Raw genomic sequence first — 22,200 nt, 5'->3', positions numbered from 1 at the left:
CTCAACACTCGGCTGGATCGGAGTTCGAGGGACGTCATCGAGCTGAACGTGTGCTGAACTCGGAGGTGCCGTGCGTTCGGTACTTGATCGGTCGGATCGTGAAGACGTACGACTACATCAACCGTGTTGTGTTAACGCTTCCGCTTTCGGTCTACGAGGGTACGTGGACAACACTCTCCCCTCTCGTTGCTATGCATCACCATGATCTTGCATGTGCGTAGGAATTTTTTTGAAATTACTACGTTCCCCAACAGGTTATACTTTCAACGTCAAATTATACAATGCAGACACGTACACCTATTTTGAATGCAAAACTTGGCAAGCACTATGCAAGGCTTTTTGCATTTGAGCCTGATATGGTTATCACCTTTGATATTCGTTCGGAAGATGATATTGAAGGTAATAGGGACATCTGGGTCGATGTGTAGACGCCTTCAGTTCTACCAACACGTGAGTTTCTCAACCATATTTATGTCTTTGATATTGTTTATTCAAAAATAGTTGACAACTAATTTCTATTGACAGCTTATTTCCATTCAAGCAAACATGTCCGGCGCTTGGTAGACAGGACCTACTACTGTCCCGGAGCTGAACTAAACTGCAAGGAGATAAGTCATTAAGTTTCATGGCTTGAGGATCTTGATGCTGTTAAGAGAAATCATTTTCCTGAATTTGAAAATCTTAGTACTCAAAACGTGCGACCAATAGTGATCGTATTGAACTACGGTCACATGTATTTAGGAAAGATGGTAAGATTTTTACTATTAGTCCTCAGTGCATCTTTTGCATACATTATTTTTCAAGCTAAACTTTCATTGCTAAGTATATTAATTACTATACGATGTTCTTCAACAGGGACTCCCGATGACAGTTGTGCCTCAGTGGATCGAGACTAAAGTTCGCATGTCAATTGTTAGCTTACGGCCAAAATATCCTACAGTGCACATGAGTGCATTCAGGATTTCTGAAAGCGATGAATGCTTAATAGTGAAAGATTGGAGCAAAATTGTTAACGATCGCAGAGAAGTACTAGGGGGCAGCAATCAGAAGCGCAACCCACGATTAGGAGACAGGTTCATCTGCATGCTCCAATATGATGAATCAGGAGAGCTATACATGTTCTATGCTATTTTACCTAAGAGAGAGAGAGAGCAGCAGGAGTGATTTAGTTAGTTATCATGCTCTTAGTACTTATTGTCCTCTCATGCGTGTCCGTGTTCTTCGTCCTGAACTTAATCTCAAAGAGTGATTTGCTTTTGTGGTGTTATGAACGCTTATAATATCATGACCATGTTGAACTCGATGATATCTTTGCCAGCTAGTATATACTGTTGTTGGTGATGATATGATGCAAGAGTTTTTATATTAATATGATGATGATGAGTTATTATATCATTTATGAAAGAAACCGCATATTAGTTTCAAGTGATCTAAGTAATATGGATATGGCATATACTTGATCACTTAGCTAGGATCCACATGCATCCAGTCGAAACTAATCTGCGGTACTTTCACCTAATGATTTAACAACTCATTATAAATCACTAAATTAAATTGAAAACACAAAACTAAAGGAAAAATAAAAATTAAAACCAAAACACACCCAAACATTTAGTACCGGTTGGTGTTACCAACCGGTACTAATGTCCTACACGCACCCGGGCCTGGCTCGTGCCATGTGGTGGCACATTAGCGCCGGTTCGTGCCAAACCGGTACTAAAGGGGGGGGGGGCTTTAGTCTCCACTCCATAGTGCCGGTTGCAGAACCGGCACTAAAGGCCCTTACGAACCGGTGATAAAGGCCTGTTCTGCACTAGTGACTTCATATATGCTATTATTTTTTCCAAAAAAATGATGATTTATGCTTTATTCAGGAATCATTTCAATCTACTATCAAGGATAGGGATATCAAGCAGCTTTGGACTAGCTAGTTCTCCAATTTACTCGAACACAATATTTGACTAGGCATGTTGCTTTTCATTCAGCATCACTTACTTTGAAGCAATCAATTGAGAGCTGGTATGTTGAAGCTTGGACTCCTATTAACAGGAGCCATTTTCAATCTACTATCAAGGATAGACATCTCGCTTACAAAATCTGAGCTGAGAGTATATAATAGCTTGGTTTGGTAATATTTGATTTCAAGATCTTATTAATACTTATCCATTCTATAAATACTTCTATATATCTTTCTGCTTGTGTATCATGTCCTACTAGCATTGACGTTCAAAGTTCCAAACATTGGATCACAATTAACATACATTGTAGCTATAGGTTTCTGTATCTCTACGTCGAAAATTAATTATGTTCTGCTCATAGGTGCTTTAATTTACTCTATCTTTGTTAGTCAACTTTTATCTAAGTAAGCTAAGGTTGGCTTACAGGCATGCATCGTTTAGGAAAACGTTAACCGGTAACGATCGGTCGACTCGGGAAACAATCTTCCAGAGCAATGGTACCCAATACTTCCATTCTCCGATTGTTCTCTCCTCACGTCGCAATCCGCCGCTGGACCTCGACATCGGCCTACAGAGTGGCTCATACTTCTTCCGCATCCCAGATCGGCAGCTTCCTTTCTAAGAAGGTCTATACGCCGCCGCCTTGGGCTTCAGAACTCTCCGTCATCCCATCCCACAACTACACCCTCGGCCAAGTAAGCTTTGCTATCTCTACTTGGACTGATCACTATGCAGATTTAAAATATTTTAAAGTGACAAAAGAATGTGGAATGGTTAAGTCAAATGTATTTCTTTTTTTTGTAATCAAAACAGTTTCCAACTCCAATTCACAAATGGAACCTCCCCAATTTGCCAGAAGGCACAGAAGTATGGATCAAGGTGAAACACAAGAACCACTACTTTGTTCAATTTCCAAAATTTGAGATACTTCATGGTTAGCTCGTTAGTACTATTTGCATTTCGATCCTGATGTCGATGTTTTTGGGAGACTGTAGCGGGATGATCTCACTGGCATGGAACTGAGCGGGAATAAAGTTCGGAAGCTCGAATTTATGATGGCAGATGCCGTCGCACAAGGTGCCGATTGTGTTATCACTATCGGTGGTATCCAGAGCAACCATTGCCGAGCGACTGCCGTCGCTGCCAAGTACGTTAATCTTGATTGCTATCTGGTACTTGTTTCCTCCAAGGTAAGTTGTGTTCTTGTGAGGTGAAATTGATAAAACGCTTCTGTGGCAATGCATTTCCTTTTTACTTTGTTTTGGTGGGATGTTTTCAGCTTCTTCTGAATGAAGATCCTGGTTTGGTTGGTAATCTCCTTGTCGAGAGATTATTGGGAGCGCACATTGACCTTGTCTCAAAAAGAGATTTTTGTTAAAATTGGGGGTGTGGTATGATCTCCTCTATGATGTGTTATGTTTTGGTGGTTTGTGGTTTTCATAGTTGTGTTTGATAATGTTGCCAAATCCTTGTCCATACACGAGTCTTACTCATTATTCATGCTTAATAAGATATGATTTTATTTGCTAAAAGATAACCACATTAAATAGCATGTGTTTTGCTATTGTTTCAGATCATAATACTTGGTACTATCATTTTTTTGTCCTTTGAATTTTTTGATGGTATATATTGTCTATTTTTTTCATACATGTAGTACAACTTTTTGCATCGGTTCCTTCATAGTCTCATTGATTAGTTTTTCCTATACCTAGAATTATTTGTTATGTTGTACCTCTTGTATTGCTCAAGAAGTTCTCCAATCACAATATGTACTTATTTGTTATAGGCTTTAACTGACTTGCTAAAAAAGAGGCTTTTGGAAAAAGGATGGAAGCCATATGTGATTTCTGGTGGTGGATCCAACTCATTGGGAGATTGGTACGATCTTATATGTGATGATAGCTGCTAAAACTATAATTTTGTTCTCTTACGTTCCTGCTTATATCATAGTTTTAGGTTTCCTCTAGGATTGATATTCTTGGATTGATGGTTGTCTTACATTCCTGTATTAGAGAAAGTCTAGGATTATAGGAGTCATACGCTAGGAGTTTTTATTGTGATAGGAAAGGTTAAGGGTCTAAGCATCCACTATATAAAGATACCATGTGTCTTACCATTGAGAAATACAAGAACCATTTTATTATCTCCCAAATATTCTTTCACCTAGCCTATGTCTTATCTAATTCGCAGTAGATATGCCAGCTTGCTATATCTTTGCACAATAAATATTCTGTTGTGAGCCAAGTTTCACAACATACCCCATTGAGCAAATAGTTATTATTGACCTCTTTCAAGTGGACTTGGCCTCTACTACTCATGTAAGCATAAGTGCCTGGATAGGATCTCAAACCATGGCTAACCAGTGGCATAAATAGTGGCTTGTTGTGTTCAATATGCATACGAGGTTGTAGAAAATATTAGTGTTGAGAAGACACTAAAATTTTCATTATGCAAACTGAATGTAAGATTACGTACTGTAAAAGGAATAGCTGGAGTTCAAAAAGGCCTTAGAAATATATTTTTATTGACAATTTAGTTTATACCATTCAATCCTACACGTGTAACGTGTAGGTGCCTTGCTCTTACAGGGGATATATTGAAGCAGTAAGGGAGATTGAGCAGCAAATTCAGTTATCTAGTGATGTTCAGTTTGATGACATTGTTGTTGCATGCGGCAGGTATTTCGGTGCTCCCTACTGTTTTTTACATTATATGGGTAATTTTGTTTACATGTTTTCTGTTGTTTCATGCGTACATCATGGAAGTTGTTATATTGTCACTTGATGATTTATCATGATTGAACTTTGTGTAGTGGTGGAACCGTTGCTGGTCTTGCTTTAGGATCACAATTGAGTAGCATAAAGGCAAAAGTATAAGCTTTCTTTAGCTATTTTCTTATCTTGCTGATGTCTCCATACTAATCATCCACTTGTACAATAGGTCCATGGATTCTCTGTTTGTTATAACCTTGGATACTTCTATGACAACGTTCAAGGTCTGATTGATGGACTTCAACCTGGTTTGAATTCCCATGATATAGTCAGGATTGAAGATGTGAGTATATGTTGTATAACCTGTATTGTTTGAGGATATTGGAAAGGAGTTCATCGCTAGTTCTCTTGCATGTGCCCTCTTGATAGTATGGTTTTCTGAAACACAATGTGAATATTTATCCACTAAAATCCTAGAAGATTACAAACTACTCCCTCCGTAAACTAATATAAGAGTGTTTAGATAACTACTTTAGTGATCTAAACGCTCTTATATTAATTTACAGAGGGAGTAATTAAGAACCTTGGGCTACGGCCATCTTGAAGAATAAAATCATTTTTCTATTTATTTTTTCTGTGGCTACTTTGTTCATTTCCACATTTGTGAATATTTTGGTTGATAGGCCAAGGGCTTAGGCTATGCCATGAGCACACCTGAAGAGCTTAAATTTGTGAAGGATATAGCTGCAGCAACAGGCATTGTGCTTGATCCAGTCTACAGGTGCAATTATTTTTTTCTTTTATGTGTGATATGACATTTGATATCATGTATGCTGGTCCTTTCGTCTAAGCGAAAAGTATGCTTAATGGGGACATGCACGGTTTTGTTTTTTACAGCGGCAAGGCAGCGTATGGTATGCTGAAAGACATGTCCAACAATCCAACCAAGTGGGAAGGGCGGAAGGTCCTCTTTGTCCATACTGGTGGTCTCCTTGGGTTGTATGATAAGGTGGATCAGTTGTCATGTTTGGCTGGGAGATGGCGCAAAATGGACCTTGAAGAATTGGTCCATGCAAAGGGACAAGGCGGACCCAGAAACTTGTCCAAGCCTAGGCGGCGGACTACAAATCTAAATGTTGAGGATGCTATTTTTATGTCAAATCCGCCCCAAAATTCACGCGAGTTATGGTGTTTGGCTGTCGTCACCATGCACTTTCATCATAGGGGGTTATCATTTTTTTTGAACCGGGATAACCCCCTTTCCATTACTTAGAACGGAAATACAACCGGTCTGAGAAACAGGGATGAGACTAAGAACAGGGAGAAGGGGAGAGCGAGTTCAACGCACTACTAGGAAACCCACGGCACCCGCCCGCCATCGAAACGGGCGCCATGGGGCGAAAACCTAGTAGCACCAAATATCTAGACCTATTACAAACGACAGTCCAAAAGCCACCAGAAAGTATGACAACAAAACACCAGTAGCCATAGCTCAAAATAGAAGTCCTTTGTCCAGACGACCGGGGTAAAACAAGCCGCAGCATAAGTATGAAGAGCTTGGGGGATAATCCGTCGATCTCCTTCCCTATTTTTAATTTTTAGTCTCCAATCTTGATAGTTGCATCACAGGCTCGCATCAGCCTTGTCGTCCCGTCGCGAATCATCTCCGCCCCTGCCCGAAGCTGCTTGACGTCGTCCCCCGCCTGGAGCCCTGCCCAATAAAGAAGGAAGGAAACCACCGTAAACACAATCTCAAAAGGAGATTTGATTATCTTATTCTCAAAAGTAGCACGGTTTTGCGCCAGCCAAATGGACCAGGTAATTGCGCCCAAGGCCACCGTATAGAAACGTTCGTAGTCGGGGATGAAAGAGTAGCACCAAACAAAAAATTGCCAGCAGTTCTTAGGACAAAGATCAGTCCCCAGAGTTACTCCAATAGACCTCCAAACCACTCTGGCAACAGAACATTCAAAGAACAAGTGCTGGGAAGTTTCAATTTGTTGGCAGAAGGAACACACAGGGTTCCCTGGCCATTTTCGATGCCGCATCACCTGCCTAGTCAGGACGGCATCTTGTGAGAGTTGCCAAAGAAAGATTTGTATTTTGAGAGGGATTTTGGCTTTCCAAATCCACCTATAGTTGCATCCGCTAAGGGGTTTTTCAAGCCATTTATACATGGATTTGGTAGTGTATTTGCCAGATTTATTCAGGTACCAATACACCGAGTCAGGGGCATTCGGTAAGTTTAGATTGCGCACCTGATCTCGAAGATTAGACCACTGGTCTGTCAAATCAGCGTTCAATCTTCTGCGGAAAAAGCTAGAACAGGTTATGGAGCTAAGCCTATCCAGGGTACAATCTTGATCAACACAAATATCAAAGAGGCCTGGGAATTGTTCTTGGAAAGGAGTTAACCCATTAATAGAGTCTTTCCACAACCTGGTTAGGTTGCCTGTCCCCACGTGAAGCTTCCTGCCTATCATGTACATGTTTTTGATTTTCAACAAGTTTTTCCAACAAGGTGAATCAGAGAAACGAGGGCTAACAGTTGCAACAGTTTGGTTGCGGAGATACCTAGCCCAAACAATATCTTGCCAAATTCCTTTCTGGGTGTCTAGCTTCCACCACCACTTGAGCATCAGACTAATGTTTTTCTTGCGCAAGTCTTTAATACCAAGCCCCCCTTTTTCTTTGGATCTACAGATCCTGTTCCATCTGATCAAGTGATATCTCCGTTTCTTACTACACCCCTGCCAGAAGAATCTCCTTCTGTATTTATCCAATTTTTCCACAAAAGATTTGTTCATCAGCCACATAGACATGTGGTATAGAGAGAGTTGAGTAACTATCGAGTCTAGAAGGGTGTGTCTCCCTCCCATAGAAGCAGCATTACCAACCCAGGCATCGAATCTAAGGAGATATTTATCAACTATGAAATCCCAGTCAGAGTTTCTCAGAGCCGTGTAACTCACCGGCATACCCAGATACTTAAGAGGGAATTGGCCTATATCACAGTTGAAAAGCTCAGCATAAGTCTTAGTAATTTGGGCATCCCCCCCAACGGTTAAGATCTCACTCTTGTGAAAATTCACCTTGAGGCCAGACATCATCTCAAAAATGTACAACAGGAGTTTAAGATTAACAGCTTTTTCAACATCATGCTCTAGACAGATAATCGTGTCGTCTGCGTATTGCAGCACCGCAACTCCATGTGGGATTAGATCCGAAGCTAACCCAACAATAAGATTATTGTTCTGGGCGTTCTTGATCATTTTAGTGAGGCACTCCACAGCCATATTAAACAAAAAAGGAGAATAGGGGTCCCCCTGGCGTACCCCTTTGGCACTTTGCAAATAAGGCCCGACACAATTATTTAACTTGATGCTGACTGTGCCATTGTGTAGGATTTGCTCAACCCAACTACACCATTTGGGATCAAAGCCTCGCATCTTATGACACTCAAGTAGGAAGTCCCAATTGACCTTGTCGTAAGCCTTTTCAAAATCAAGTTTGAGGATCACCCCGACTCTCTTTTTGACATGGGTGTAGTTGAGAAGTTCATGGAGGGCCAGCACCCCATCCATAATGCTTCTGCCTTTTATGAAGGCATTCTGAGTGGGGCTAATAAGAATATCAGCGTACCTAGAAACTCTCCTATCCATGACCTTGGTGATCAACTTGTAGGGGCAACGAAGAAGACAGATAGGTCGAAATTGCTGTATACGGTCAGCCCCCGAGACTTTAGGGAGTATGGTGATGATGCCATAGTTAAGACGCTGCACATCCAGTGTGCCTTTGTGGAAGCTGTCAAAAAGCCTCATAATATCAATTTTGACTATCTCCCAGCACCACTGATAAAATTCAGCAGGAATATTATCAGGGCCCGGAGCTCTGTTGATGTCCATGTCAAATAGAGCATCTTTGACCTCTTCCTCAGAAAACTCTCTAATTAAATCGATATTATCTCTGGCTGAGAGTCTTTCAGCCTCTCCCCAAGTCTCAGGATCCAGATGAAACAAGTTACCTGGTGCAGGGCCAAAGAGATCCTTATAGAAGTTAGTAGCATGAGCCAACAGATTATCAGTGCCCTCAATCTCCACCTCTCCACATTTGAGAGCGTGGATTGCATTTTTTCTTCTACGACCATTGGCTATCTTATGAAAGTAGTCCGTATTGCGGTCCCCTCGAAGCAGCCAGCGTTCGTGAGATTGCTGAAGCCAGTAGATTTCTTCAGCGATAAGCAGCTCATGGAGCTCAAAACATATATCAGTTTTTCTACAGTATAGCTCGGGCGGGAGGGGGCCCTCCTCCTCTGCCTCTTCCAGCAGCTCAAGCTCAATTCGTAGGTCTTCTTTCCGTCTCTTGGCATGCCCAAATTTATCCGAGCCCCACCCCTTGAAATAAGATTTAAATCTTTTCAATTTGATGTTTAAGATGTCAATGGGATCCGAGGCAGCAACCTTTCTATTCCAGATTTTAGCCACTAGGCCGAGGAATCTGTCATCCTTTAGCCAGGATAGGTCAAATCGAAATTCTTGGGCCTTAGTAGGCACCCTATTTTCCCCATCAAGATAGAGCAAAATAGGGTTGTGGTCAGACAGTTCCCTAACCAATTTTCTCAGAGAGACCAAGGGAAACATCTCCTCCCAGGAGTCAGACATTAATACCCGATCAAGTTTTTCGAGCGTAGGATGGGACTGATTATTGGACCAGGTGTACTTGCCACCACTCATATATATTTCTCTAAGCCCCAGAGTATTAATGATTGAATTGAAAAGATCAACAGATTTAGATCTGTGCATTTTTTGTTTTTCTCTCCATCATGTCTCAAAATATTGAAGTCGCCCCCAACTATATAAGGAACGTTAGTGTTGTGGCAAAAGGAGGCCAGCTCCATCAAGAATTCTCCCTTGTGCTCCTCATGAGCAGAACCATAAACCACTAGGAAGCTCCAGATTTTTTTGGTCTTAAGGTCTCTAACATGCATTTGCAGGATATAATCCCCTTTGGTGCACTGTAGCAACTCCAGGTTGCTAATGCGAATACCACATAGGATGCCCCCAGATTTCCCGATAGCAGGAATCCATTCCCAATGAAAAGAATTGAAGGGATCAAGTTTTCTAATAAGTTTAGGAGTAAAATCCTTCTTCAAGGTTTCTTGCAACCTAAGAAAGTCAATGGAATGGTCATTGATGATATCAGAGAGGCAGGTGGCCATTCCCTTCTTGCCTACCCCTCTGCAGTTCCAAATGAGACCCCTCATTTGGAACGTTTAGCTTGTCTTCTGGTTCTAGTGACCCTACCAGACAGGGTAGAAGAGTCACCAGATACATCAGCACCATCCTTCTTATTGTTTTGACTCCTAGTCACAGGCTTAGGAAGTTTAATGTCTATTTTTTCTTGCTTTTCTTAGCAGATCTGGATTTAACTAACTTATCATTGGCCATCTCATCTTCATCAAGCCAGGTTAAATTCAGGGGGGTATCTTTGCCAAGACCATTAGTAACAAACACCTCATCAATGATAACTTGAGGGTTTGTGTTTTTGTCAATCAGATTGGCCCTAACTGTCTCTAATTCCCTCACAATGTTAATGCAAGAAAAATCATTATCAGGGATTAGGACCCCCATCTTGGAGGCACGGCTTATAAGTTCAGAATCAGCAAGAGCAGCAAAAGTATTCTTATTATTGGGTTTGGTTTTACCTGTCAGGTTTTTGGCATTGATCAGGGTTACTGCTCTTGTTTCCATATTCCTATGTTGGAGGTGGGGATTGCGCTGGCAGAATCGGAGGTGAGTCTCAGGCGCGAGGGGGGGTGTGGGAATAATCTCCTCACAGTCAGGATGAGGAAGCTGTACCGTGTAGTCCATGGACACCTTCAGGTCTGATCCCATGTCTCCAACCACCTCAGAGATCTGCAAAGAGTGATCACTAGCAACCAGATGATCAACAGGATCATGCTTGCAGATGTCGCTCTGAGACAGCAAGTACTCATCTCCTTGATGCGTAGCACCAGTAGCCATTTCCAGAGCTAGTTTCTCAATCAGCAAAGGGCTGTTAGCCCCACCATTATCACTTTCAGAAGAAGAACTGTCAGCAGGGATATGGTCCTCATCGGTAAGTGATGGCAAGCAACAGGCTTTGCCGCCACGGTAGGAGGAGGTTTTAGCTTTTTCAGTTCTCTCTGAGGGCTTGTCCTCCTCACCAGGGGGTGTGTCATTTCGTTTGCGTTTAGGGGTGCCATTCTTCGGAACAGCGTAATGTGGTACCTGAACCGGCTCTTCCTCACGAGTGATATTTCTCACCAGGACCTCTTCAACCTCATAATGAAAGCGATAGAACCGTCCCCCTAAGCATCCTTCAGCTGAGGTAGGCAGCTTGTCAACCTCTCGACATCCCAGTTTGATACGCACAGAAGATGGTCGGTTGAGGGTCGACATATCAATGTCCAGGGTCACCCCAACCAGTCCCCCAATGTAAGCCACATTCTTGTCACATCTTTTGTTAGGTGGGATCTTACTAATTTTCACCCAAGCAACTTCCAGCAGACCCTCAGATTCTACATCCTCAGACCAAGGAGTTATACGGACAACTACTCCCAAAGATTTAAGAGGAATATATTCAACAAACAGAGCTTTATCCACCTCTCTTTGGTTAGGAAAACGCATCACATATTGCTTAGGAGCAATCAGGTGAGCCGAGCATCTCCACCCTGACCAATATACTTTTCAAACTCATCTACTAGCTGTTTGGTGGTAATTTCCCCTTCAACAATAGTGATAATGACCTTGACTATCCTCTCACTAGTCTGACTACCAACAGAATAATCATGAATATAGTGAAATCCCTGCCTTCTGGCTTGGAAAGCACACATCGCAGGTATGCATTCCCATGGAAGAAAATCAGTACAGATCACAGATAGATGGCCTTTCTTTTTGCACCTAACACAAAGAGCTTGGGGGCACTTGGCAGTGAAGTGCCCCGCATGGCTACAGATTTGACAAAGCTCAGAGGAGGTAACTAAATGGTCAGGGATACCAGGGGGTTCACGCATCTTGTCAGGAGAAAGGATCTTGTCGTTGTTGCGAGGATTCGAGCCATCCCCCTCGATCGGCTTTCCATCGATCTTGATGGGCTAGTTCATCCTGCTGCTTTCCGGCAGCTTTCTCCCATCGATCGAAGCCAGACTCGTCAGATCCGGACGGAGCGTTGGAGGAGGAGGAGGCCCCCATCGCCGTCTTGCGGGTCCAGACATGGCTATCACGGCCACGCCCCCGTCCCCCGTCGCCACCTCCAAAGCGGCCGCGACCACCATCGCCACGGCCTCGCCCCTCACCCCGGTTGAAGCGGCCCGCGCCGCGGCCATGACGACCCGCGCCGAACCCCGTTTCTCTCATCTTAGGTGATTCGCGGAGGGGTGCAGTAGTCGATCTAGGTGGGGAGGGAGAGACAACTTGAGCGAAAGATCTGAGATCACCACGAATTTTCCCCTCCCACCAGCCGAAAGATGGATGAACCCTAGGTTCCTCTCTCTCAGGTTTCTCCCAAAAATGGATGAGGCATTCTTCCAGATCTAGAATGGGGGGACGCGAGGTAGCGGCGCGTCGACTTATACCAGGGGGAGGGGGTAGAACCCTAGTCGCGGCCCGATCATGGCGGTCGGATTCATCTGTCTCCACGTGTCCCAGATCCGGAAGAGTGTAGCGGTTTTCTGCCGGTCGACGCCCCAGGATCCCTGGACCGGCCAGGAGGGGGGTACCGAGTCGATTACCCTGGACCGCCCCCAACACCCCGGCCCCCTCATGCGAACACGACGGCTCGCCGCGCGCGGTCGCGCCGGCGCCACGGCGCTCCGGTGACCGAACCGTAGGATCAGGGGGAGGAAGACGATCCCAAACCCTAGCAAAATGACAAGGGAAGGGAACGATGTACCTGATGTCGATCATCTCGTCGATGCGTAGGGATCGGGCGTCCACCGTGCTGCCGCGATCATCGAGAAGAACCAAACGTAGCGCATCCTGACGGAGAAGGAGCTCGCCGGCGGCGAAGGTGATGGAGCGCGCCGCCATGAGATCCGGAGCGAACGTAACCCGCCACCGCGTGTCTCCCGAGGAGAAACGGGCCTCGAGCGAGGTCGTGGATCCCGGCGCATGCCCGGCCCCGCCCCAATCCCGCCCCGCGCCGAGCGCCAGGTCCGCCATCCTCAGGTGGTGGACAGCTACGGGGTGGCGATTGAGATCCTCCGATGCGGTGCGTTTGGCGCAGAGCGAGAGACCACGTCCTGATCCGGGCGCGAGAGAGGGAGAGTGAGGGACGAATCGTGGGGAAGGAAGGAGGGAGGTGTGGCGTTGTCGTTTGTTCAGTTTCTAGGAGTCGAGGAAGAAAGTATCAGTACAAGTGTATTTGTTCTGCCAACAGTTTGCTGCAAACGTCTTCTGTGTGCCCTGCCTGTCCTTGGGGATAGCTTGGCTTCTCACAAGGCGGTGGTGACCTGCTGAGGCTCCAAATATCGTGTTTGTACTAGGTACATGTTTACCCATCCGACGACGATGCTCCAGACTTGACTTGCTCCCTGGGACGAGAACGTACACGTAAGAAATATGGTGTAATTACCTTCACCATGATTGCACTGTATGCATCCCGCCAAAAAAAAAAATGCTTGCACTGTATGCATGGCAACAAACCAAAGCTCAAACCCCTTCCACTCCAGACTAGCAACGGCAACGGACAAACTCCTCTGTGCATCATGAATTGAAAAAGTACATGAATTTTGAAAAAAAACACGTGAAATTGAAAAAAGTTCATCGATTTTGAAAAAAAATCATGGATTTTGTTAAAAAGTTTGTTGATTTGAAAAAGTAAATCGATTTTGAAAAATAAGTTCACGGATTTGGACCAAAAAGTTATCGGTTTTAATTTTTTACAGATTTTGGACAAAAAAGTCGTAAATTGGCAAAAGGTTGTGAATTTGCATATATTCATGCTTTTGAAAAACGTTCACGTATTTTGAAAAAATGTTTCATGAATTTAAAAAAATTCCTGAATTTGAAGAAAGTATTCAAATTTGAAAAAACAAACATGCATACAAAATATATAAAAAAGGAAAAGGAAAAGGAAAGAAAAGGGAAAAAGAAAAGAATTAAGAAAAAAGAAAAGGACATCAGAAAACAAAAAGGAAAACCAGATAAAAAAAACAGTCTAGAAAACCACCAAAAACTCCACGGAAGCTTTCACAGGCTTCCCAAAAGCAGAAGCTTTCCGCTTGTGCTTGCGATCATGGGCATGCCCATTTAAAAGGGAAAACTTTGTTTTTGTCATTTTAGTTTTTGCCCACTTTGCTTATGCCACTTTGGAATTTGACATCTCACTTTTGCCACTCTTATCTTTTAACAATACATCACAAATGCCATTTAGTGGCAAAAACGATAATTTTTCATTTCACTTTTGCCACTCTTAGGTTTTGCAATGTATCACAATTGCCACTCTGAAAATTTTGCTTTTCCACTGAATGGCAAAATTGATATATTGTCAAAAGCTAAGAGTGGCAAAAGTGAAATGTTAAATTCTAGAGTGGTACAAGTAAAGTGGGCAAAAGGTAGAGTGGCAAAAACAAAGTTTTCCCCATTTAAAACGAACAAAGTGAAGGGTGTGCGACTTTTACCAATTACACTTTAACTGGCGCAACGGGCTCTAAATAGGAGTTGTGGCGCACGTAATTGTTCGATCGATCAGATCGCTACCAGATTCGTTCGATTTGGGGAGCTCCCAGATCGAACGTCAGGGCTATATCGGGTCCAATTTAATCACAAGTCAATTTGGATTTTTTTGAAACAGCCAACCAATTTTGTGGTAGCTTTTTGAAAAAAAATTAAAACTGATATTTTTTTAAAAATCGAACCAAAATTATGTTTGTTTTATGCTATGTGGTGCTTGTTCGGAACCTCTCATTACGAGAAGCTTCGCAACACCCTGCAGTATAAGGACGGAACCAGATATATGTACCAGGAGGACGGCCAAGTCGTCAAGTACACTTCATGGCACAAGTCGTGAATTAGCACGCTTCATGGCACAGGTCGTGAATTAGTACGCTTCATGGTAGTGGTTCCCCTTTCTTTTTCTGGATATGTACTCTGTGATGTAAGTCAGCGGTTGCAGTTGCACCATCATTGCAATATAGTATTTCTCTCTTTTCTTGATAATAAAGCATTGCGATATATATTCTGTACCGACTATATATATAGCATATGTATCAAGTATACTCTTCGATATTGTCATGGTTTTCACTCTCCAATAATAAATCTTGGTCTAATTTCTGTGTTCTTGACCAATTGTATGGTCTAATTTCTCCCGATTTCTTTTTTTTTTCTCGAATTAGGGCGGTGAATCTGGGTGGTGGACCTAGGATTCATGCGCCGCCGGCCCCCTGTTTTTCAGGTTCTGAAGAAATGTGGGCATTTTGAGTGGCTCGATGACTATGTAGAAAGGTTGAAATTGGAGGCATCAACCCCAACCCAAGAGCTCAATTTTGGGGGGTGGCTTGCCATGGAACAAGCCCCCAATTTGGCGGACAGAGCCGATCCGATGATGCACAGTGCAGAACTGAACTGTGAATTGAAGAAAATGGGCAAGCAACTAAAGCATCTGATCGATTTGAAGCAGCAAGCAAATATGATGGCTGGAGCATTTTATTGTTGTGTCATTGCTATGTGTTTATTTTACTTGATATTCATCAATCGCTAGAATTTGTTAGAGTTTCAGTTAGTGTGTCAGCTAGTTTCAGGGGTTCCCTAATTTCAGTTATTGTGTCTATAGCTAGTAGTGCCCAGTAGTTTGAGTTAGCCAGGGATTATTTGTTAGATGAATTTGAATTTGTGTTAAGCAAAACTTGCTTGAATTATTGTAATGATATTCTCAGGGCCCTATTCAGTGTTCATGCTCTGGTTCTTCTGCTTTTGTTCTTCAGTTAACAGAGTACACACCCAAATTCAGTTTCTAGTAAAAAAACAAAACTGGGCTGCCGAATAGATGTTGGGCCGTGAGAAAATAACCATGCCCAAATAGAGACCAGCCCACCAGCGTAGGGGCACCAGCCCACCTCTAACTTCGGCAAATAAAATGTTACTTGTTTTTACTTTGGTCTTTTTCTTGCACTAAATTTTGTGATGGATCATTTTTTGATGCACTAAAACTAAATGTTACTTGTTTTTATGCATGTCTACGGTTCCATGAACTAAATGAGTTGCATGCTTGCATGAAGTAAATTAGTTTGCATTTCCTAGTTGCATGTCCATGGGTTGGCCAATATTTTGAAGATGGTGTGTGTGGTGATTGGGGTGTAGCAACCCGGCCCGTAGCAATACACAACTAATAGCAAGAACAACTCATAGCAATCTACAAATGATAGCATGAAACACACAATATATATAGTAGCATAACGATTATATAGAAGCATAATGATTGCAACCCATAGTTCCACGATAGCCTTACAACTCCACGATAGCCTTACAACTTAAAATACTAATACAACTTAATAATAGTAGCATAACGATTACAACTTAAAAAAACTAATACGATAGATATATAGCAAGCTAGATAGATCGGGGGGCACCAAACGCGGGTTCTTCTTCTCCTCCTCCTCCGGGTGAACAACGCCACCTCGCTCCTCCGGGCGCCGCCATTCACTCCTCCCCGTTGTTGATGGGGTACGGGAGCGTGTGCATAACGCCGTTGTTGGGGAAGATGATGTTGAAGTCGGTGAAGATATTATAGGTGGTGAAAGCTATGAACTCACAACCAACCCAATATGCTCGCCCGAGGAGGTGAAAAGCATCAAAAGGGTTAGTGAACGTGGCAAGGAGCCCAACCACGACGCCGTTGTGGTTGACCTCCTCAAGATGGTACATTCGAGGAGAGCCGCGGGGGAGGTGGCGGAAGCCGGCCGCAAGGAAGAACTCCGTTAACTCCCTTGCGCCCCTCCACCTTGAGATTGCCCACACCCTAAGGGTTCTCTCTACATACACTCCGGCCGGGTAGAGCCTTTCCGGCACGGTTGGGGGGAAGCGGTAGGTGGGGGCGTTGTACTGCATGGTGGCTCGAGGGCTCGATCGGGTTTGATGGAGAAGAAGGAAGAAGGAGGGCAGAGGAGGCAGAGGATGGGGTATGGATGAGGAGGGAGAGGAAGACGATGGTGCCCGGCTTAAATAGCCCAAGTGCGACGTGGTTTCACCCCGTAGAATTAATTGGCGGGCGGCATTTGGTGGCGCCCCATCAAAGTGTGTACACGAGTGTGGGAAACGGGCTGCGACGCTTCTGTGACACCGGTCGCGGGTCAAGGGGGACGGGCTCACGCACGCGTCTGTGTCGTCGTGGGTCAAGGGGACATGCCTGCCCCGGGTTCTCTGTGTGTGCCGCCCGTGCATTCATGCATGGCAATGTAGGGGCCCGCAATGTAGCCTGCTTGCTAGGACCTGGCTAGAGGGCAACGTTCGGTCGATGGAAGACGTGACAATAATGGACGCCTTAATTTGCCCATCTTGTAACGAGCAGCACGCCGTTTGAACTGCATCGATACCCATCATGCCAGTATTGTGTCGTTCAAAGAGGAGCACGCCATGCACCGCACGCTATGCACCATTGGCTTTTTGGTTGTCTTCATCGGGGTATGGCTGCTGCATTGTGGCCGGGTGCATGCTTTGATGCGACGCTGCATCGACGCTAATGGTAGGCATGCGACAGCTTACTGCGTCGAGAGGGGTGGCGGAGCAGGGCTACGTCGAGGGCATGCATGCAACGCACGGGCGCAGTTCTGCGGGTGGGCATGCATGCTGCAACGGGCGCCGGCGCTGCGGGTAGGCACGGCACTACAACAAGAACCCCCCTTCAGCAACGCATCGATGCGTTGTCGTATGTACATATATGTGTTGCTATGGTCTACACCAACAGATTACTATGCGTTGTCATTGGTGGCGTTGCTAAGGTCTACAACAACATATACACATGCGTTGGTAAACGACATGTAGATGCATTGTAAGGTAGCAACATATAGAGTTGAAGCCCAACAACACTTCAGATGCGTTGGTGATGACCCTGCACAATCATATGTTATATCGTTGCAACTACTATAGAGGCTTTGCTAAATATCATAATTGATTGATGATATTTTATATATTGCCATCCAGAATTTTTTGGTCCACATCAATACTGTATAGGAGCCACAATATAATAAACCTTCCTCATATATTAATTCGATTGTGTAGCGTTGCATAGAACATGATCCAAAGATTACAAGATGTGAAACTATCTAGTTTTATCATAATTCTCGACCTTGCAATCTACTACAATGTTTGAAACATTGATCGTGAAAATGACATTCTAATTATCTAATAGTAACCCCATTCTTGGCCTTGCAATCAACATCTGAGCCATGCATGATCCATTTATCTTGGCAATCTACAGAAACGAAAAATGACATGAGTAACTTACGGTGGAGAAAATCAGGTTAATAGAGCAACAAAATGTAGAGGGGCACCATACAGAAGTTGAATGCCATGACATTAGCAGCTTTGTACGCCGAAAAGGAGAGTAACAGCCAACATTCCGACGAATACTTTTGATCATTGCTTTCTTATGAACAAATCTGTTGTGTGTTAATTGAGTTAAACCTTGAAATGAACATACTATGTAAGAAATGAGGTACCTCCTTTGAAGAAAAACATGTGCTGACATATCACAGATCCTTCGTTTTCAAAGAAAGATCTGCAGCTTTCCAGAAAATACAAATAGATGCAAGGTTTCCACAATTCACTTTATGTTCAAAGAAAATAATTCACATCAGGCTAGATTTGGATGTACCTAAATTAGGTAGTGTGATAAATGCTCGCAAATGTGATTAAGAAGACTCTGATACAGATATAGATGTGGGGCTAATTATAATATTCTAAAGGCAAGAACGTTTTCAACATGAGTTTATTAAACAACAACATTGCAGATTATCCAACTTATAACCATGTACTAATTAAATTTGGCATCTTGCATCAGCTCCAAATTAAATGATAAGTATTTTCAAATTATGGAAAATACAATATAGAGACCTCTGGAAAATACAAAATTATGTATAGTCACGCGTTAGAATTTCCTATGAATGAATTTTCAGAACCTGCAGAAGCAAACACGAAAAACAATGAACTATAAGGAACATAAGGGGAGAGGGGGGGTGGAAGGACAACTATCCAATCCACTTGTGCTCTTCATCACACCTACCTAGGCCCTTGAAGTAATGCATGATCTAATTAGTACAGACAAGAGCATGCTCTGATTAGTAAACAAGAAGACATCACAGAATAATTAATTAGCAGTTGGGAATGATGTACATACCAGACTGAGCTGCCATGTGATCTGGTTTCGATTTGATCTTGTAGCGCCACCCTGAACAGATATGGGGACATGTACCACAAGCGGAGATTCAGATGTGCTGAGCCCCAGCCGTGAGCAATGGCCTCGACCCCTGAAAGGGCACAGGTTTGTTTGGGCTTCTCTAGGAAGAAAATATGGAGTTCTGTTTCTAGAAACGGTGGAATTCAGGATGTTTACAGAAAAATAAAAAGAAATTGATTCGCTACTTAAAATAACAAGACGTGGGGGTGAGTTAAGAAAAAAAAAGACGTGGGAAGAGAGGTTCAGCAATGCATCTTATTTAGTTGCGATTAATGCAAACACATGTTAGAATATTCATGCGAGTGTCATCTTAATATTCTACTGATTCTGCAATGATTTATCTTGGATAATGCAAGAACTGCTCCCAAACTAAGATTATGGTGTATATAATTGTACATACGATGGAGCCAAATGAAATATATTAATTTCAGGATTATGGTGTATCAGTTTACCTGCTAAGAGAGAGAACGACCACACGCATGTTGGCTGAAGCAAGGTCAATTTCAGAACCTGTAAGGGAAGCTGAGATTAGGGATGGATGCATGTGATACTTATTCCTATAGTATTACAGAACTGTGACAAAGAAATAAGTAAGGACTCATCTGTGCACATAGCAGCAAGAAAATTTAAACATATATAATGCACCACAACTGGATATACTAAGTAATAGATATGCTAAGTTTGGCATGAGATCCTCGGTTGGGCTCGCGCGGCGGTCAACCTCCCCGACCCCAACACGCCCATCCAGACTTGGTAGAGCTCTTCCCACAACCACGCCCCGGCCTCCATGTGCACGGTGGCTCTGGAAGCACCGCAACGCATGCATCTTCGACGGAGCTAGACCATCGGTCACCCTCATCTCTGATACCATCAAGGAAGAGGCGCGCCTATGGGCCAAGGCTGGCGCCAACGGGATACAAAACATCATCACCGGCGCGTAGTTCCCAGTTTTTTGTTTTGGGGCTGAACAAATTAACCCCCTTGTTCTAGTCTGCTCCTACGTTTGTACACCATGCCTAGCATGTATATGGCCTTGTAAGCGTTGCAACCTCATGCTTGTACTCTCCTTCTATCAATGAAAATATACGCAACTTGCGTATTCATGAAAGAAAAAAGATATGCTAAGTGCGTTTCGAAAAGGAAAATGATTTTCAACAAAGTTTACATAGTTAACATAATCTGATTTTTGCATTTTGAACAAGTTACATAGTTTTCATTAGAATTTGTACGCAGTGGTATAACTTGTCAGAATGCTCCTGGGACAGGTTGCAGTCCAAATTTATGACTCAGTCTTTTTATACTCAAGTAGCCTCAATATTTGCTAGGTCCTGTTACATTTCTGCCCATTCTTTTCTAGAAATATGGTTCGCTGGCTGACTTATCCGAACTGCATTGACAATCCTTTCTTCCTAATTGCTTTTGCCAGTTGACATCGAACCTGTAGTTGATTCAGTTGTAATTAGTTCTCTAAAAAAAACACATAAAAAGGTTTCAGTAATCAACGTTAAACTGTTTAGTCTTTATCAATTTTATTTATCACTAATCAGGGTAGGAATATGTGACAACTGTGTCATGGTGTACACACTTTTAAAAGAAATCCTCGGTTGTTAATGTACCATATTGTTCTCTTGTAATACTGAACTGATATACAGTGTTGTTGTTTTTTGCTCTAAACTTCTTTCTCTATGTATAATGCAAGCCCGAAACTTAAATGAACTGAATATTTGGACCTCCAGCAAGATCACTGACTGTGATGGGTTCTTATCCAGCTGTGATGTACAATACGACGATGGCTAACACTAGGCAGTTGTATTTGAGTGTACAATAGAGAACTCAAGACTGGGGCGGCGTGGATGCAGGTACAAGCGAGCGCAGGTAGTAGTGCATCAGGCAAATGATAAGATAGTTTAGATCACAGTCGTGATTGCCAATAAAGAATCGACCATGGCACGATGGCCATGTCCTCACAAAGCACCAGAGAGAGTACGGGTAAAGGAGAGTGCCTTACTAAACCTTCAATGTCGAAGGTGAGGTAGCCGAGGCAGAGCAACACCGTCGAGACCAAGCCAGAAACCAGAGGAGGCGCGGCAGCCGCGCCGGCGACCTGCGGCGAACAGTAGGGTTGCGGTAGGGGGTGGAGGACGTCGCGGCGGCGCGGGGGCGATGGAGAGCGCCGAGGGACATACGGGCTGGTGAGAAACTTCGTGGGAGAGCACCGGAGCTTACCGGAATCGGTGGTGCCAAGGCAGCGGCGTGGTCATGGAGCTCGGCGGAGAGGCGAATTGGGGATGAGAGAGAGAGATTGGGGATAGAAAAATCTGGGAGGAGGTGGGTACGCGGGGAGGTTAGCTGCTTTCTAGGGAACGAGGAGGAGGTTAGCGCTAAGCTGGCGAGGTGGGCGTGGGAGGTGGAAACAAACAACACATCTTATCATATCGTTGGTAGATATGCGTTGGTATAGGGGTTTTTGTTGTAGCGCGGGGACGCATGCAACGATGGAAAGTGCACTGCGTAGGCTTGGTCCATGCACCACGTCAACTCGTGCCCTTGGATTCAAATGAACGGTCCTGATGCCCCAACGAGAGAGGCTGATCCAAACCCCACTGATTCAACCAATCAGTGCGTCTCATGCGGATCGAAGGACACTGTAGCTAACCCTAGCGCCTGATCTCAACCGTCCACGCACAACGATCGATGACCCGGTAGTGTGTGGGGTTTTGAGGGGTTTTGAGAGGTTTTGAGGAGTTTTGAGTGATTAGGGTTGAGCATATAATTCGAAAAAAATCAAAAAAATATAAAACTTGCGCACATAGTCTTATTATGTCGTATAGTAATGAGAAAAAAAATATAAATATGGTTTACATACATTTTTACGAAAAATCCTTCACTACATTGTCATTCCTCGAACAATGTACTATGGAGTTCAAGGGAGAGAGTAGTGGGCACCCAAGAGTAGGTACGGTTTTGAAAATGAAAAGTGTGAAATCCTCACCAAAACTTCATTTTGGATTGACTAAGAAAGATCTTAACTTACTTTTCTCATTTTCATGTTTTAAACTTGTTTTATATATAATTTTCTATTAAACCTTGTTTTTTCA

The 22,200-nt window shown here is 43.5% G+C and overlaps 2 protein-coding genes and 1 long non-coding RNA gene across 3 annotated transcripts; 1 reads left to right on the top strand and 2 right to left on the bottom strand.

The window, feature by feature from the left end:
* Window positions 1-2,452: 2,452 nt before the first annotated feature.
* On the top strand, window positions 2,453-5,942 carry LOC123074177 (putative D-cysteine desulfhydrase 1, mitochondrial). Its single transcript, XM_044497087.1, has 9 exons — window positions 2,453-2,653; window positions 2,772-2,837; window positions 2,954-3,148; window positions 3,745-3,836; window positions 4,547-4,636; window positions 4,771-4,828; window positions 4,899-5,012; window positions 5,353-5,450; window positions 5,567-5,942. Exons 1-9 carry the CDS (start codon window positions 2,453-2,455, stop codon window positions 5,940-5,942), a joined length of 1,290 nt encoding a protein of 429 aa, XP_044353022.1.
* Window positions 5,889-13,092, bottom strand: LOC123074178 (uncharacterized). Its single transcript, XM_044497088.1, has 2 exons — window positions 12,602-13,092; window positions 5,889-6,380 (listed from the first exon to the last, which is right to left on the bottom strand). Exons 1-2 carry the CDS (start codon window positions 12,868-12,870, stop codon window positions 6,293-6,295), a joined length of 357 nt encoding a protein of 118 aa, XP_044353023.1. The 5' UTR covers window positions 12,871-13,092; the 3' UTR covers window positions 5,889-6,292.
* Window positions 13,093-17,924: 4,832 nt separating this feature from the next.
* Window positions 17,925-19,599, bottom strand: LOC123074176 (uncharacterized). Its single transcript, XR_006435893.1, has 4 exons — window positions 19,555-19,599; window positions 19,043-19,172; window positions 18,203-18,305; window positions 17,925-18,118 (listed from the first exon to the last, which is right to left on the bottom strand). It is a non-coding gene; the product is annotated as an uncharacterized lncRNA (long non-coding RNA).
* Window positions 19,600-22,200: the final 2,601 nt, after the last annotated feature.

This window comes from Triticum aestivum, chromosome 3D (genome assembly GCF_018294505.1).
Source record: "Triticum aestivum cultivar Chinese Spring chromosome 3D, IWGSC CS RefSeq v2.1, whole genome shotgun sequence".
Taxonomy (NCBI): domain Eukaryota; kingdom Viridiplantae; phylum Streptophyta; class Magnoliopsida; order Poales; family Poaceae; genus Triticum; species Triticum aestivum.
This window is presented reverse-complemented; position numbering and strand designations above follow the sequence as displayed.

What these genes read in the sequence shown, in the direction of transcription:
- LOC123074177 (XM_044497087.1), top strand. Translation starts at nt 2,453, where the DNA reads ATGGTACCCAATACTTCCATTCTCCGATTGTTCTCTCCTCACGTCGCA. An exon ending in ATTGTTGTTGCATGCGGCAG is followed by an intron (nt 4,637 to 4,770) that starts GTATTTCGGTGC and finishes AACTTTGTGTAG; the next exon opens with TGGTGGAACCGTTGCTGGTC. An exon ending in GTGCTTGATCCAGTCTACAG is followed by an intron (nt 5,451 to 5,566) that starts GTGCAATTATTT and finishes TGTTTTTTACAG; the next exon opens with CGGCAAGGCAGCGTATGGTA.
- LOC123074178 (XM_044497088.1), bottom strand. Translation starts at nt 12,870, where the DNA reads ATGGCGGACCTGGCGCTCGGCGCGGGGCGGGATTGGGGCGGGGCCGGG. An exon ending in GACGAGATGATCGACATCAG is followed by an intron (nt 6,381 to 12,601) that starts GTACATCGTTCC and finishes TTTATTGGGCAG; the next exon opens with GGCTCCAGGCGGGGGACGAC.